The sequence below is a fragment of the Felis catus genome, chromosome E2, assembly GCF_018350175.1.
Source record: "Felis catus isolate Fca126 chromosome E2, F.catus_Fca126_mat1.0, whole genome shotgun sequence".
Taxonomy (NCBI): domain Eukaryota; kingdom Metazoa; phylum Chordata; class Mammalia; order Carnivora; family Felidae; genus Felis; species Felis catus.
In genome coordinates this window covers 18,118,551-18,135,075 of record NC_058382.1, presented here as the reverse complement: position 1 = coordinate 18,135,075, position 16,525 = coordinate 18,118,551, and the positions used below count along the sequence as shown (strand labels likewise).

The 16,525-nt window shown below is 59.8% G+C and overlaps 2 protein-coding genes across 3 annotated transcripts; both read left to right on the top strand.

Annotated features, from left to right (window-relative positions):
* Positions 1-576: 576 nt before the first annotated feature.
* On the top strand, positions 577-10,078 carry USF2 (upstream transcription factor 2, c-fos interacting). Of its 2 annotated transcripts, none has more exons than XM_023245486.2 (10): positions 577-689; positions 954-1,000; positions 1,110-1,228; positions 1,364-1,483; positions 1,988-2,138; positions 2,261-2,348; positions 2,640-2,698; positions 8,934-9,028; positions 9,193-9,321; positions 9,428-10,078. In XM_023245486.2, the coding sequence occupies exons 1-10, from the start codon at positions 628-630 to the stop codon at positions 9,515-9,517; spliced, it is 960 nt and encodes a 319-aa protein (XP_023101254.1). In that variant the 5' UTR covers positions 577-627; the 3' UTR covers positions 9,518-10,078. The 2 variants fall into 2 exon arrangements, with proteins under 2 accessions (XP_023101254.1, XP_023101253.1); XM_023245485.2 differs by having other exon boundaries at positions 1,364-1,564.
* A 2,069-nt stretch (positions 10,079-12,147) lies between these two features.
* LOC101084332 (hepcidin antimicrobial peptide) lies at positions 12,148-13,830 on the top strand. Its single transcript, XM_003997921.3, has 3 exons — positions 12,148-12,409; positions 13,468-13,527; positions 13,612-13,830. The coding sequence occupies exons 1-3, from the start codon at positions 12,323-12,325 to the stop codon at positions 13,714-13,716; spliced, it is 252 nt and encodes an 83-aa protein (XP_003997970.1). The 5' UTR covers positions 12,148-12,322; the 3' UTR covers positions 13,717-13,830.
* Positions 13,831-16,525: the final 2,695 nt, after the last annotated feature.

Genomic DNA, 16,525 nt, shown 5'->3' with positions numbered 1-16,525 from the left:
AGCGCGCGCGCTCCCCGGGGGCTGCCCTCCCCCCGCGCGCGTCGGCCCCGGGCTCGCGCCGCCGCCGCCGCCGCCGCTGCCGCCGCCGCCGCGCGCGCGCAGCTCAAGTAAAGGAGGAAAAAAAGGGGGAAAAAATAGAAAGCAGCGGCGGCTGCAGCAGCGATCCGCCGCCGGACTGGGCCAGGCCGGGCGGCGGACGCGCGAGCCGGCGATCCAGGGGAGAGGCGGCAGCCATCCAGGGCGGGCCGGGTTAAAAAAAAAGTCGCGGCGGCGGCGGCGGCTGCTCAGGGAAGGAGGCCTGAGGGCCGCGTGCAGCGGGCGGGGGGCGGCCGCGCTGCGTCCCGGAGCCGGGAGCCGCCGGGAGCCGGAGGGCGGGCGGGCGGAGGCGGCGGCGGCGGCTGCAGGAGCAGCGGCGGCGGCGGCGGCGGCGGCATCTCCTCCTCACATGACCCCACTGTTTGTCCCCGTGATCAGCGCGAGCGGCTCCCGTGTCTCCTCCGTCCCCTCCTGCCGCGCGGCGTGAGCGCCGGGCTCGGGGCCCCCCCGGCCGCCCGCCCCCTCCCCTCCCTCCCCTCCCCTCCCCTCCCCCCCCCCGGGCCCCGCGCCCCCCCCGCCCCCACCCCCCCCATGGACATGCTGGACCCGGGTCTGGATCCCGCTGCCTCGGCCACCGCTGCTGCCGCCGCCAGGTAAGAATGCCGGACCGGTCCGTGCCCCCGCGCGCCCCGGTCCCGGCCCTTCGGCCTGGCGACCGGGCCGCCATGATCCCGAGCGGCCGCCGGGCCCAGCTCAAAATGGAGGCCGGGAGGGAGGGGGGCCCCGCGCTAATACCCTGGGTCCCGGGTCCTGGCGGTATCCCAGCTCCAGACCGGGCTGGGCGGGACGGGGGCCGTGCACCTGGGCAAAGGGGCGGGGGCGGCCCTGACCCCCTCTCCTTCCCGTCCTCCTCGCAGTCACGACAAGGGACCCGAGGCAGAGGAGGGCGTCGAGCTGCAGGAAGGTGAGTACTCGAGGGGCCCACCGGGTCTGCGGCCTGAGCCCGGGGAGGGGACTGGGGGCGCCTAGGCCGCGTGACCACTGACCATCCCCCCCCCCCCCCCCGACCGCAGGCGGGGACGGCCCTGGGGCGGAGGAGCAGACGGCGGTGGCCATCGCCAGCGTCCAGCAGGCGGCGTTTGGCGACCACAACATCCAGTACCAGTTCCGCACAGAGAATAATGGAGGACAGGTGAGGCTCCGGGCCGGAAGCCCGCGGGCAAGTGGAGTGTTGAGCTGAGGGTCCAGAGGGCGAGCTGGGAGGGGCGCGGACCTGGCCCCTGCCGGGACCCTAGAACCCATCTCGCCGCTTTGCTGCCCCCTGCAGGTGACGTACCGCGTAGTCCAGGTGACTGATGGTCAGCTGGATGGCCAGGGCGACACGGCTGGCGCCGTCAGCGTTGTGTCTACGGCTGCCTTCGCTGGGGGTCAGCAGGCTGTGACCCAGGTGGGTGTGGATGGGGCAGCCCAACGTCCTGGCCCCACTGCTGCATCTGTGCCCCCAGGTCCCGCAGCACCCTTCCCACTGGTAGGTGCCCACAACCCCTGGGGGGATGGAGAGGGGACAGTAACTCTCTTCTTGGGGATCCCCAGGGAGTGGGGCAGGTGGGACACAGATGCTGCCTTTAGACCCATTGCGTTGTGTGGGTCATATTCCTGTTCTGCAAGGTGAAATTTGGGTCAGGAGTTTTGAAATGTCATTTTTTTTGTTGTTGTTTTCTGTAAAAGGGGGATGAGAGTAACAGGAAAGACTCTTAGAGGTAAAAATGAATCAACCCATCAGGTGATCACTGAGTATCTGCTGAGTTCCGGGGCTAGGAGACAGAGTGGAGTGGCACACAGGGGTTTTCCGTTCGCCATAGAATGCAGTGAATGTCAGACACAGCAACACGGGAGCGGGTTGGGGAACAAAGATGGCTAAGGGTGGCCTCTGTGTCCTCCTACTCCCCAGGCCGTAATCCAAAATCCCTTCAGCAATGGCGGCAGCCCTGCAGCTGAGGCTGTCAGTGGGGAGGCACGCTTTGCCTATTTCCCAGCATCCAGTGTGGGAGATACCACAGCTGTATCCGTACAGACCACAGACCAGAGCTTGCAGGCCGGAGGTAAAGGGAGGAAGGGGCCAGGGCGGAAGGCAGGGGAGGCAGCAGGCCTGGCAGGGAGGGAAGCCCCCTAACCAGTTCTCACTGCCCCCCAGTTTTTGCACTAACCCCTGCTTTCGCTGCAGGCCAGTTCTATGTCATGATGACGCCACAGGACGTGCTTCAGACAGGAACACAGAGGACAATTGCACCTCGGACACACCCCTACTCCCCGTACGTGCAGGAGACCTGTTCCCAGGAGCAGGGGACCCTGGGAGGGCCTGGTGTGAGAGGGCCAAAGGAAGGGAAGGTTTTCTGGAATGAGAGCCAGGCAGTTGAGCACACGGCAGGCAGTCAGTATGCGTTTTTGGTCTGTTTCTGCTTCTTGAGTGTAAGGGAATTACCGTTTTTCTATTTCTGCGTAAGAGTTTATTTTACACAGCTGACTCTCAAGTCTGACTCTTTAGTAGATGTTCAGGCAAACGGTACCTGAGATAATACGTGCCCGTCTTTTTCCTTTTCTAGGAAAATTGACGGAACCAGAACACCACGGGATGAAAGAAGGAGGGCCCAGCACAACGAAGGTAAGGCTGGGGTGGAGTTTCTGGGTCTCACAGGCACAGCCAGGCCTGGTGCTTGGTGTCACAGATCAGCGACGTGCTAGAAGCGCACAAAAGGTGTTCGTTGAATGCCGGAAGAGTAGAAACGGGTGGGAGTTCGTTGTCAGGAACAGACAGGCAGGAGGTGTGAATTGGAATGTGTTTTGTCATCTTGGTTAGTGATCTCGAATTAACGGTCAGCATCTGAAATGGCGTGTTTCACATTCACATACGGATTTCCTGCCTGTTGAAAACTCGAGTTGATTTGATGCCCCTAGAACTATCTTTCCATTGGTGGCTGTCATTGACCTCAAGTCCCTCATTCCCCTGCCTACCTGACTTCCAGAAGCTGTGCCTCTGGCTGGCCAAGGCTGGGGCATCGTGCCTTTTGTAAACACCAAAGCCCACCCTACGGTCATTTTGGCCCTTCGTGATGTCCCCTAGTTCCCCACCCCGAGCCCTGCCTGCCCCCAGTCCGTAGCCACTGTCGTGGACGTGGTCACATGCAAGTCCAGGGGAACGTTTATGTCTTGACAGTTGTCTCTCAGCAAATGTTTCCTGAAGGTGGATTCTGGGCTGGGTGGCAAGCACGTCCCCCCCGCCCCCCACCCCGTGCCAGGTCTGGAGCCCGGTCTGCAGTGTCAAGGAGGCTGGATGGAGTTCAGGCTGGTTTCTTCCCCAGAGAGATGGCCTTTAGGAGTGTGTGTCAGGCAGAGGGGAACGCAGGCTGGAGGGCAGGCAGAGTGGCCTGCAGCTGCTTCGGGGAGTGCTGGTGTGGTCATAGCAGAGGTTCCATGCGGAGTGCTTGGGGGCGGGGGACCGGGGAGGACTAAGGAGGGCCTTGAATGTCAGGCGAGGCCCTGAGACTCCCCACAGTGTTCAGCTGGGTTTGGGCCTTTGTACCTGTGATCGGAGCAGCTCATTGAGCTTGGCGTTGAGCATATCTGTACCACGTATATGCCTGTGTTTTAGGGCCTCAGGTACAGTGGATGATAGAAGAGATGAGGTCTTGGCTCTCCCGGTGTCCGTTCTGGTGGGAGAGACAGAAGTCACCCAAAGCTGCGGTGTGCCGTGAGGTAGCGTAAATCACGACTAGGAACATAAAGCTGCGTGGGAGGTTGGAGGGTAACGGAGACAGCGTGCTCCGTAGGCCCCTCTGAGAGGTGACATTTGAGCAGAGGCTTGAACGGGTCGGCCAGGTGCCTGAGGATGCTTAAGTGCAGACGCCCAGGCCGAAGCCAGAACAGACTTGGTGTCTTTGAAGAAGAGCAGGAGTCCGAGAAGGAAAGAGGAAGTTGGAGTTTCAGGAGGGCTGTCTGGGACCGGGGTCACGCAGGGCCTTGTAAGAGGCCCTCCTAGCATCCCTGCTCCCGGGTTTTTATTCCAGCCAGCAGAGGGGTTTGTGTATGGACGCTGGATGGCAAGGTGATGGGACACCGGGGGCTGGGAGCATAGGAGGTAATTGCAGATGTTGGCTCGGGATAGGACAGGGCATGAGGTAGGGGAGCGCGTCGGGGAGATGATTCCAAGGCTTGAGAGCCAGGGCTTCACGATGGCAGCAGGTCGCTTTGTAGGGAAGGGGCAGGTCTGAGCTTGGTTTGGGCTGCGGTGTGTCTGAGGGGCCTCCAGTGGGATCCCAGGCAGTCGTGGCCCTGCTACTTACTGGCTGCGTGACGCGAGGCTGCTTCTCAGTGTCTGTGCCTGTTTGGGGTTGTGTAGAATGGTGCCCGCGCGGCTCCCCCGGACACTCATGGTGACTTCAGCCAGTACGGACACACGAGCCCCCCCCAGCAGCACGGTGTGCCGCCTGGTAAGGCTGCACCAGTGACTCGGGGATACCATCCAGCCACCCTCCACCCCACTCGTCACTCTCTGCCTCTCACTAGGTTGGTCTAGCTGTAAAGTCGTGAATCTTTCTCGTCCTACAAAAAACCGTCTCTCTCATAACCCTGTCTCTCTCCAGCTGCATCCTGTTCTCTCCTGACCTGCACAGTATTTGACCCACCCTCTGCCCATCCTCCCTGTACCCTTGGCAGTCTGGCTCATTTCTCTACCAAAAGACGTCCATCTAAGGTCACTCAGGATGACCTCATTGCCAAATCCACTGGCTTCCTTTCCTGTCTGTGCTCCAAGCATCTGACCCTGCCTGTTGTCCTTCTTTCGGGAATGTTCCTTCTGCTCTACCCGCTCTGGTTTTTCTGCACTCTCTGCTTTTCCTTCCCAGCCTGTTCCTCAGAGCATAGCATCCCAATAGCTCCGGGAAGCATGTTAACGGTCTCTATCTCCAGGGCTGTCCTCTCAAGGTTCTGAACAAGTGGGTCAGAGGGAGGCCCAGGAGTCTGTATTTCAACAAGTTACCCAGGTGATTCTTCCCGTTGGGCAGGGGTGGGAAACTGCTTTGACTGATGGTTTCCGTTGAGGTCTCGCCCCTCTTCTGTAGGCCTCAGGAGAGTTGAAACATTAGGCCCAGGGATGGTCAATATCCCCAAAGCCTTATCCCCTATTGTAGGTGTCGATCGTTTCTCCAGAAAAGAGTATGTGACTCGGACAAGATGAGAACCAGTCTTCAGTGTCCTCCCAGCCCCCCCGCCAACGCCCCGGCCCTGGCTGTGTGCCAAGCTGTCTCTATTCCATTCTTCTCTCTTGATCTCCAGACCCATAGTTTGAGCTGCCCATTCAAAATCTTCATTTCTGGATGTCCTAGAGACCCCTTCGTACTCAATTTGTCCGAAACAGAGCCTGCCGTCTCCCCTCCCCAAAGGCTCCCAGGCAACATTTCTCTTTCCAGAGCGGCATAAGGCTCCCCTGTGGTAATTACCCAAGCTGGAACCGAATGCCAGGGCCACTGTCCACTCTGCCCCCTTCTCCTTCCCTCTGCGAACCCTGAGATCCTGTGCCAAAGCGGACTTCAAATCAGGTTCTCTTTCTCCTTTTTCCGTCTTTTCCCCCGTTTCTTGGAACCACAGGAGCCTGTCTCCAGGCCCCACGGGAAACTGGGTCCTGCGGGTCCTGCCTGAGGGTGGCCCGTGCAGCGCCAGCCCACTGCAGCCGTGTCAGACTTTGGGTCCCCTGTTGCCCGGATCCTCTGAGGAGCCAGAAATCCAGATCTCTGTGTGAAATCTGGTTTTTAAATGCCGGATGGGATTGTTTTTTTTTATTTCATTAGTTCCTACTCTTTTTTCTTCAACGTTTATTTATTTTTGGGACAGAGAGAGACAGAGCATGAACGGGGGAGGGGCAGAGAGAGAGGGAGACACAGAATCGGAAACAGGCTCCAGGCTCTGAGCCATCAGCCCAGAGCCCGACGCGGGGCTCGAACTCACGGACCGCGAGATCGTGACCTGGCTGAAGTCGGACGCTTAACCGACTGCGCCACCCAGGCGCCCCAGTTCCTACTCTTAATGTTGTGAATTCGTTCCATCTATTTACTTTGGATTTAATTTGTTTGGGGGTCTTTCCCTAGCCTTTTAAGATGATTTAAACCTTTCTTTTTCCTAGCACAGGCCCTTCTGGTTGCAAATTTCACTCCACTGCTGCTTCAGCTGCATCCCATTTGGATATATTGGTTTTCATTATCGTTCAGTTTAAAATATTTTCCAGTTTTCCTTACGATTTCTTCTTCCAGTCGTGTGGGTTTTCTGGGTAATTTTTTTGTTTCTGATTTCTAGTTTAGTTCTGTTCTCATTAGAAACATACTCTTATTATACAATTTCAGTGCCCTGAAATTTGTCGAGCCTTACTTTATGGTCCTGAACGTGGTCTGTCTTGTGAAAGTTTGCATGTGCACTTGAAGAGAACGTATCTGCTGCTGTTGTGTGGAGTGTTTCCTCGGTCAGCGAGGTCAAGTTGGCTGACACTGCTCAGGTTTTCTGTGCTGACTTTTTTGTCTACTTGTTCTATCAGTTACTGAGAGAGGAGTGTTAGCGTCTCCAATTGTATCTGTGAATTTGCCCGTTTCTCCCCCCAGTCCTGGCAGGTTTTTCTCCTGAATTGTTTTCAACGTTGTATGGGCGTAACTTCCGTAGAACGGATGTGGCCTTGGTCTTAACGGTCTTCCACCATTTTAAATGTGCCAAGATGGTCTTCCTGAGCCACAGGCCTGACCACCCTCACCACCTGCTTGATGAAGGGGCCTACACTCAAGGGCCCGGGCCCATAAACAGGGCATTCAAGGCCTTGCAACCTGGCCTTTCCTACACCCTGCCCCACCGTATCTGCCTGCCCCCCCCCCCAAGTATTGCCATGTCGCCATTTCTGAATTTTTCACACCTGCCTGCCTAATGCCCCTGTCCTCGGAAACCAGCCCAAATGTTCCCTCTCCGAGTCTTGTCTCTAAAGGTCCACCACGCCCCACCCCCATGCAGAGGTCGTTGCCTCACGCTGGCATTCCCCAGGCCCTCGGTATGATCCTCGATGCCAGCACATCCACGGTGTCAGTACCCCCCGTTGACGCACATCTCAGGGATGCTGTGGGCACCAGCAGGGCAGAGATGGAGTCCACCGTCGACTCTGGCCTCGCAGGGCACCCTGCACCCGGTAGGGCAAGCGGGACGATTTAAAGAAGGAAACGCAAACTGGAAAAGCTGTGCCCGGCCCCCCATCCCCGCCCCCTGGTGGCTGGAAGGGAGGAGTCCGCGTGAGGTAGGGCCGCGGCAAGGTGCCCGGGCTCGAGCTCGCCAGGCTGCGCGAGGGGAGACCAGGAAGCGGAGGAGCCACCTGCTGTGGCGTGGAGCGCGCTGCGGGGGGCCGGGGGGCAGGGGGCGGCGCCGCCAGGCCCGGGCTGGACTCTGGGCTCCGCTGTGGTCTTTTGGCCACGGAGTTCCCAGACCATAGGACACGGCCGTCCTCCGTGGGGAGGTGCAGGTCTCTCCCTGGGACCCAGGTATTGTGCACTCACGCCAGAGCCGGGGTGGGGCAGAGTGCGGTGCCGGGCAGGTTCTCAGCAAGGCGTTGGGGAACTCTTGTGGAAAGACGGGAGAGTCCATGTAGGAGGGCGTCCTCACCCAGGCTACGGTGGGGAGCACTCGGACGCGGAGAAAGGCTGGTTGGCAGTGAGCAGACAAAGCCAAGAGCCGGCGGTGGGATTTGCCTGTTCGAGGCCGGGCGTGTTCTTTGAGACAACAGCAGGGTCAAGGGGAGGAACCAGCCTCAGAGGCTGTGAGGAGTAAGGGGCGTGATTCCGGCCCACCCTCCTTTCTCACTCCCCCCCCCCCCCTCACCCCCGACCCCCTCTGTAAACGCCTGTCAGCACCGCCCAGCCTGGAGACCATACTCCTTTGCCTTCCTCTCCAAATCCCTCCTCCAGGCTTCATCTCCTCAGCAAACACCGACGGCTTTTGTCTGTGGTCTGTCCTGGCAGGAGGGATGAGGGTGTGTGATAGTTGTGGGTTGACGGAGGCTTTCTTGTGTGTCCACACCAGTGCCTAGTATTGTGCTTGGAAGGTAAGGAAGATTCTGGCACAGCTTTGCCTCGGGAGGCCCTGAAGTGGGGTCTTGGGCTTCGGCGCAGGCCGCCCCCAGGCAGCTGTTAGAAGGCCCTGAAGTGAGCCAGAGGGAGGAACTGGAGAGAAGGCGCGGGCCCCAGCTGAATGGGGTAGCTGCCACTCAAGTCAGCTGACAGCTTGGGTGAGGTTGCCCAGTTTTATAGAGTAAAAATCACGAATCTGGAATTTTTCAGGTGAAACCTTCCATTAGTTTGCCAGCCCTGGCCTTCGAGGTAGGGTTCACATCCTTTGCAGGCCCCTGCGAGCCGCTCATGCCAGCTGGGGGGGCTTGGGACTCGCGGCCAGGGCTCTGGAGAAGGATTTTAGCCGGGGGTGGGATATGGTCGGACTGATTGTAGAGATGAAGAGAAAACAAAATCACGGAGCCCAAAGCTCTAGGGAGTGTGGAAAAATCAAACGCCCCTGCCCTGGGGGACCCGCGAGGGGTACTTGGGTCCCGTGTAAAGGAGCTCTGGCCCATGCTTGCCTCCCAGGCACACAAGCCACAACTCCGTTTCTCAAGATGCCAACTATTACGTGAAATTTCTTAATTTGAATCTTGGCTCAGATTTTTAGAATCTGCCGGGCGGGGGGACGGGTGGGTAGAGGGGAGACTCTGTTCCTCTTGAGAAGCGGGGCGCGGGTGCCTGCGTTCGGGTCTCGGAACATCAGCGTCAGGGAGTGGGCCGCCCGAAGCTCCGCTGGCACGGCCGTGGACACTGCTGTCGCTCTTACAGTGGAGCGGAGGCGGAGGGACAAGATCAACAACTGGATCGTCCAGCTTTCAAAAATCATTCCAGATTGTAATGCGGACAACAGCAAGACGGGAGCGGTGAGTGCCCCCCGGCCCTCCAGCTCCCCGCGCTGCCGTGGGCCAGGCCCCCAGCCCCTGCGACGAAGTCGGCCTGACCTGGCCCCCGGGCACAGGCCCTGTCCCGGGTGAGCCGGGGTTGGGGGGGGGGGCGGCGCTCACCGGCGCTCTCGCCCACCCCCCAGAGTAAAGGAGGGATCCTGTCAAAGGCCTGTGACTACATCCGGGAGCTGCGCCAGACCAACCAGCGCATGCAGGAGACCTTCAAGGAGGCCGAGAGGCTGCAGATGGACAATGAGCTCCTGAGGCAACAGGTGAGGGCCAGGCCGGGCCGGGCCGGGGCAGGGGGTGGGGGTGGGGGAGCCGGGGCAGGGGCGGGGAGCCAGCCCCTGGCTCCTCGTGCCCTGTCGTGTGTGCCAGATCGAGGAGCTGAAGAACGAGAACGCCGTGCTTCGTGCCCAGCTGCAGCAGCACAACCTGGAGATGGTGGGCGAGAGCACGCGGCAGTGACACCCGCCCCGCCGCGCGGCGGGGGCTCCTCCGGCCGCCGCCGCCCCTTCCCCAGCCCTTAGCACAGAGAGGGACAGACGCCCCTCCCCCAGCTGCGTTTTTTTATAGTAGATTTTTAACAAAACGGGGAGAAATAATGCATTTCTGTGGATAAGCGCCCACCGCTCTCCTCAACTTGGGAAATGATCTCCTCCCTCCCCCTCCTGTCTGTCTCCCTCCTCCGGCCCCCACGGAGCCCCAGCACTTCTAGTGGTCTCGCCTGGAGGCAAGAGGGAGGAGGACGGAGCCCTGCCATATCCCGCTGCCTCCTTGGTCTCTAGAGGTACTGAGACAGGGTGCTTTCGGGAAGGAGGGGAGACTTTAGGGGGGCCAGCCCCGGGGCCTGGACCTAAGCAGGGAGGCCATGTCCCACCCCACCTCTTGTTTCTGGATCCCTGCTCCCCTTTGAGTGTGTGTGTGTGTTTTAATTTTCTTTATGGAAAAGTGGACAAAAAAATAGAGAGAGAGAGAGAGAGAGGTATTTAACTGCAATAAACTGGCCCCATGTGGCCCCGCCTTGTCTGTTTGCGTATCTGTCCATCTCGGGTTTGGGGAGGGGGGCCTGGGGTCTGCAGAACTCCATGTTGTGTTCGTGGCTGTGTGCCCATCCCTGCCATCCTGTACCCCCTGGTACCCAGTCTGTCGGCTGGATGGTGGAGAAATTAAGGAACGGATATCCTCTTTGAGGCCCCAGGTGTGCATATGTGGTGTGAAGGCAGGAGGTGCCAGGGTCAAGGACACGTCCCATGTTTTTGGAGGAGAGGCTGGGGTCTCTCCTGTCATCCGTTCTAAAAATAGGACTGGCTCCTGACCCTGCCCTTAGGGGTTGAAGCCCTCCCCTCTGCACCAGCCAATGGTGGGGCCTGGCCTTGAGCCCCCCACCCCCAGGAAGGGCAGATGGCCAGGAAGCCAGGCTTGGCCCGTCAGCCTGTCGCCTCACGCTGTGGCTCTGGCGCCTGTACTGTGACCCCTGCCCCGGCTGATGACGAAACCTGGCCTGAGCGGAGACGCGGCGATGCCTGGCGGTGCCGGGGGACGCTGCCATGTCTCCCCGTGGGTGGCCGCACAGCCCTTGACTCCGCTTCGGCCCCACCCCCCACGCCGCTCCAGGGAGCCGGGCCTGCCAGCCTCGTCACCTCACCGAGCTCTCCGGTCCCATCCTGAATGTTCCTACCTGGTGTTCCCTCTGACAGGGTTCCCTCTGACAGCCCCGTCCCCTCCGCCGAGTGAAGGCGTGTGGGACAGGAAGAGCCTAACGTGGACCGAATCGGGGGGCAGGTGGCAGGGAGCAGCCTTCGCCTCCCGGCCCCCACACGCCCCACTTTTGTGGTTTTGAGTGGGCCTCAGCGGCAGCTCAGACCCGGCAAGGGTGTCCGTTCCTTGGCAGTGTCGTCTCTAGGCTCTTCTGCCGGAGTTGACCCTGAACGGTCCTAGAGTGAGTCAGGGAGGCGGCATGGCTAAAGGCCTGTCTGTCGAGTCAAGGTTGGTAGTTCCCAGGGCCGTATGCCTGCAAAGACGGCCCAAGTGAGTAGGAGGGAGGTGGCCCCAGGCAGGCAGCCCAGGCTCGTCTCCATCCGGTGACATGCTGGAGGACCAGCTCGCCCAAAAAAGGCCCAGCTGTGCAGCGTCGGCCACTGTCTGTGGTTTGGCTGCTCCCACCGTGGCCAGTTTCAAGGTGCCAGGGGGATGTCCCGCGGGAGAGCTGGGATGAGATGCGCACCCTTCGCTCCGTGGAGCCGGTGTGAGCCGGGTCTGGCACGTCCCACCGTGGCCTGTGCTCGTGGGGAGGCAGGAAGGCCAAATGGTGAGAGCACGGGCCCCAGGGTCCGGCCGCTCAGGCCGGCCTAGCTCTTCTGACCAGGTGCGCTTGGGCACTGCCCCGAGTCCGCCCTCGGTTCCCCCTACAGAATGAAGAAAAGCAGCCTTGGGGTGGCCGTGGGCTCCCAGGAGGGAGCAGGGCCTGGGAAGCTAGGCCGCCGGGACCGGTGGCTGAGAAGGCAACGAGGGCCCCAAAGCACAGAGCCGAGCCCGACATGGGGCAGGCGGGAGCCGCGGGGGGCGGGCGGCAGAGGCCGAATGCAAAAGTGGGTCAGCACATCTGCTGGCGCATTGGACGCAGGCGTCCGATGGCAGCCGTTACTATCGCTGCTGTCTCGAGGCCCCAAATGCTCAGGGACGTTCTGCAGATACATTTCCCAAGATTCAGAAAACCACATGCCTGCTGGGGGCTGGAGCCGACACGGATTCCTGCGTCTCCTGCCAGAACCCGTGCACGTGTGAAGCCCGCCTGAGGTGGTAGGAATTCTGCTGGACGCCCGAGGGGACCACAGTGACAGCCGGCCTCCCTGTGGATGAGGATATCGGGAAAGGGTGGAGAGTAAGAGGTCACCTTCCTCCTACTCATCGAACTGTTCAACTTTGGGGGCAAAAGGAATTTTTTCTGAAGTCAACAGGGTGATGGTGCTGTGTCAGGGAAAGTGTCTCCCAGGTGGCTGGCTAGAGGCGTGGGTCTGTGGCCCCGTCTGCCCCACCCCCTGGACACACCTCCGCTGGCTCAGGGTGACATAACACTGTTCCCTGTCGCTCTGTTCCCGCTTATCTCCCGTCTTGTCGGCGCCACCACCTTCTTGGAAATGAGTTGGGACAAAGGGGAGGGGGCTTAGTACCCCCGCCTCCCCCAGAAGGGCCCATAAAAGCAGCTGAAACGGGACCCCAGACACCACAGCAAGTCCCAAACCCGACAGCGGGACACAGCCAGACAACACGATGGCACTGAGCACACAGGTCCAGGCCGCCTGCCTCCTGCTCCTCCTCCTGGCCAGCCTGGCCAGTGGCTCAGCTCTCCGGCAAGAGGTGAGAGCCCAGGGGGCCTGGGCCCGGCACGGTGGCCGGGACCGGAGAGTCAGGCCCCGGGGTGGTGGGGGGACTGCTGAGGGCAGCTGGTCCCCTTAGCACCGGGCAGAGCTCGGGGCAGGGACCGGGGTGGGGCCGGCCGGCCGCCTGAAGTACAGAGATCGTGGCCTGAGGATCGGACTGGGGGCCCGAACTACTTCCACACAGAGCACCTGCTCTGTGACAAGTCCTTTTCTAGTCAGTGGGGATCACGCAGCGAACAAGGTAGATGAGAGAAGAGTTTTGCTCTCGTGGAGCTTACGTCCCGGCCGGGGAATTCATCTGTGAACAGTTAAAACATAACCAGGATAACTGTCTCGTCAATGGGATCCTGAATAACAAGATGGTGATGGCAGCAGAGTGGCCACGAGGGGTGAGGGGAGGACTTCCGACGGACCAGGGGCCGGGAGTCGAGCGGGATGGTTTGTGAGAAATGAAATTCGACCTGGGACTGGGTGACCTGGACCCTAAGAGAAGGGGGCGGTAAGCGAAGCCCCGGGCAGAGGGCAGACGGGTGTCCGAGGATCGGAGGCTGTAGTAAGAGGAGAGGACGCTGCTTGGAGAGGAGACTGAGGGGCGGACTCCAAGTACTGACTTTCCTCCGCCTGTGAGCGCAGCTCTGCAGGCTCGTTTCTTTTAGCACACGCGCAGGCACTGGGGAGAGGGGCGGAGGGAGAGACTCTCGAGCGGGCGCCACGCTTTTAATCCGACCGATAAGGCGTGAGGAACGAACGGGATGGACATGGACGGGGCGAGACGCAGGGAGACTTGCTACAGGCGGGGGTGGCATCCAGGCCAGGGAGGGTGATGTCCCCAAGAAGAGAGAGAGGGAGACGGATCCGGGATGTCTGCGGGAAGAGCTGCCCGAGGGCGGGGGAGTAAAGGCCAGACAGCAAGGCCACTCCTGGGATACCAGCTGAGCCCCAGGACACCGACCACGCGGGGAGAAGCTGGTCTTTGGGGGCGAGTCTGAGAGCGCCACGTCCCCACCACCCTCACCACCCCTTCTGCTCTCACAGACAGGACAGCTCACGGACCTCCAACCCCAGGACACAGCGGCAGCCGAGGCGGGCTTGAAGGTGAGAGCACCTGCGAGTCCCTTCTGAGCCTCCCCGCCCCTTCCCTGCGCCCAAGCTCCGCTCACTCTCCCTTCCTCCCCGCAGCCCGTGCTCCAGAGGCTAAGGAGGCGAGACACCCACTTCCCCATCTGCATGTTCTGCTGCGGCTGCTGTAAAAAAGCAAGGTGTGGGATGTGCTGCAAGACGTAGAGCCTCCCCAGCCTGCCCCCGGACCTCCCTCCCCTCCGTATTTATTCCTGCTGCCCCCTGACTCTCAGTGAATGGACTTGGAATAAAATGGGTCGTTCTGTCTGTTGTTTCCCATCCCAGAGTGTCTGTTGCCCTTTCTCCCTGCCCCAGGCCCATGCCAGAGGCTGGTTCTGGCCCCTGTCTTGTAAGGGCCGGTACTCCGTGGGGTGTACGGGGTTCGTGCGTGCTGGGTTTGGCAAGGAAGGAGGCTTGGTGAAGGAAGTTTCTTCCCTGTTCTTCCCTCCCTTCCCCTCTTCAGAGGACCTAGAATTTACGTTGCTCCAGCAGGGGCTGGAAGGTAAGCCAAGTTCTTCTCCTTGAAGTCTTCTTGAAACAGGGGTTACAACTTCAGATTCCCCACGAGGGTTCTCAAAGCAAGGTCTGGGGACGCCTCGCAGGGCTCCACAAGGTGGAAACTACGAAAACGTCACTTGTTTTTTTCTTTCACCTTCTTTGCGTCCCGGGCGTACAAGCTCTGTGACACGGGATGACCCCACGGCTCTGAGCGCTCGTGTGCCCGCGTGCTTTAAAAGCGCCCCAGCCTCGATTTCTCATACATTGAGCAGCCGTAGATACCACCCATGTAAACAAGAGTTGTTTTGGAGTCCTCGAAGATTTTGCAGAGTAGAAAGGGATTCTGACACCAAGGAGTTTGAGAAAAACCGACGACCTTGCGGACAGGCACGGCGAACGAGTGAGGGGTGGTGGGCTTGTCTCAGAGGAGCACGTGGGAGGCCCTGTGATCTCAGCAAGGACACACGGCCCGTGACCCACGTGGGAGAACGCCGTCCACCTCCATGAGGAGCTGAGTTCCCTCCCGTTGTTCTTGGGACCATATCCCCCTCGCTTTATCCCATTTCCCCACTGATAGAAACAGAGAAGATGCATTTCACTACCTTCCCAGCCTCTGAGAAAACATCAGCGCTAGCATGGTGATAAGGGGCCTTGGCCATTTGGGCCCAATGTTTCGTATCCATGGGGAGGCCCGGGTATCCAACGGGCGACCGGGAGATGGCTGTTGTGCCCAAAGATGGGCCAAACATGGCGAAATCTTCTTTTCGAGAGAAGGTGGCCGTGCTTATTTTTATGTGAAATTTCCTGATTTTTTAAATATTGGCAGCTGATGAAAGGGATTTTATTTTTTGTAAACAACACTCTGTGAGCCCAACTAAACCCAGCCAGGGAGCCAGATCGGTCCTGTACCTCGCCACCCTCTACCTTCTGCCTTGGAAGCCATGAGAGGCTCACCCTCTGGGAGTGATTTCCCTGAATGGAGACCGAAGGGGGGGGGAAGAGGAAGGTGAGGTAGACAGCTTGGTCTCCCATTAGCTGCAGGATCTCGCAGGCGTCTTCTCTCCACGGAAACCCCGCCTCCTCATCTGAAAAAGAAGCGTCTCTAGGCTTCGGTTCATCGGGTGATTTAGCTGCTCACGAGTTATGAGTTGAACTGTGTCCACCCCCCGCCACATTTAATTTTTTTTTAATGTTTATTTATTTTTGAGAGAGAGAGAGAGAGAGAGAGAGAGAGAGAGAGAAACTGAGCGCAAGCATGGGAGGGGCAGAGAGAGAGGGAGGCGCAGAATGGGAAGCAGGCTCCAGGTCCTGAGCTGTCAGCACAGAGCCCGACTCAGGGCTCCAACTCACGAATCACAAGATGATGACCTGAGCCGAAGTCGGACGCTTAACCGACTGAGCCACCCACCCCCACCCCCACATTTAAATGTTGAAGTCCTAAGTCCCAGGATGGTGACCCGATTTGGAAATAGGGTCTCTTTAGAGATAATCAAGTTAAAACGAGGTCAGTAGGGTGGACCCTAATCCAATAGGGCTAGTGTCCTTACGAAAAGCAGGGATTTGGACACAGAGGCCCGTATACGGGAAGAACGCCATGCGAACATGAAGACCGTCACCTAGGAGCCAAGGAGAGAAGCCTGGAGCAGATCCTTCCCCCCAGCACCCGGGGTCGAGCCTGCCAACATCTTGATGTCAGACTGCAGCCTCCAGCCCCGGGAGACAATCAATTTCTGTTTTTTGAGCCACCCGGCATGCGGTGCTCTGTCACAGTAGCCTTACCACACCTGCCTGGTTTGGAAGGCTCGGCCGGACCAGAGCGGCGGCTCCCCCTTTAGACACTCTCAGGCTCCCCAGCGCCCCACCCTCCTGTGGCCTGGGGACCCAGGACTGCAGATCTCAGCCTCGTGGCCGGGGCTCTCTGTGGAGGCACCTGCGTGTGCATCCTACCCGCCCCATGAGACAGCCTCCGGTGCACGCCTAAAGAGGAGCTGAACCCCCAAACGGCACAGGCACGCGACCCCAACGGGGTTGGTGTTGAGGCTGAAGGCTGTGACATACGAGTAGCCCAGGATCTCAGTGTCCTCCTCCGAAGCCCAGGCACCGGGCCCCTCTCTTCTCCGGGACCCAGGCGTTCAAGCCCCACCCCACTCTCAATGGGCCTTTGTCCCTGTCTGGGAAAGGCACGGGCAGAGTCTGACATCATGAAGCCTGAGGTGGGGGTGGGACTCCCCCTCCCCCTCTATCCAGCTTTCTCTGACTCCACACGCCTGGGTCTGAGGGATTTCCCTGCCCCTCACCCTCCCCACCCTGGCCGAGTTCTCCCTTGGGAGAAAGGACCTCCCCTCTCCCCACAAACTGCTCTGGCCTGAATGAGGACTGAGGATGCACCAGTGTGACTGAACAGCTCCTGGTCAAACCATCACTACGCTTAATCGCGGCATCACCAGCTCCTTCTGCCCGTCCCTCCCCTACAAGC

What these genes read in the sequence shown, in the direction of transcription:
- USF2 (XM_023245485.2), top strand. Translation starts at nt 628, where the DNA reads ATGGACATGCTGGACCCGGGTCTGGATCCCGCTGCCTCGGCCACCGCT. An exon ending in GGGCGTCGAGCTGCAGGAAG is followed by an intron (nt 1,001 to 1,109) that starts GTGAGTACTCGA and finishes CCCCGACCGCAG; the next exon opens with GCGGGGACGGCCCTGGGGCG. An exon ending in ATGAGCTCCTGAGGCAACAG is followed by an intron (nt 9,322 to 9,427) that starts GTGAGGGCCAGG and finishes CGTGTGTGCCAG; the next exon opens with ATCGAGGAGCTGAAGAACGA.
- LOC101084332 (XM_003997921.3), top strand. Translation starts at nt 12,323, where the DNA reads ATGGCACTGAGCACACAGGTCCAGGCCGCCTGCCTCCTGCTCCTCCTC. An exon ending in GCTCAGCTCTCCGGCAAGAG is followed by an intron (nt 12,410 to 13,467) that starts GTGAGAGCCCAG and finishes CTGCTCTCACAG; the next exon opens with ACAGGACAGCTCACGGACCT. An exon ending in CAGCCGAGGCGGGCTTGAAG is followed by an intron (nt 13,528 to 13,611) that starts GTGAGAGCACCT and finishes TCCTCCCCGCAG; the next exon opens with CCCGTGCTCCAGAGGCTAAG.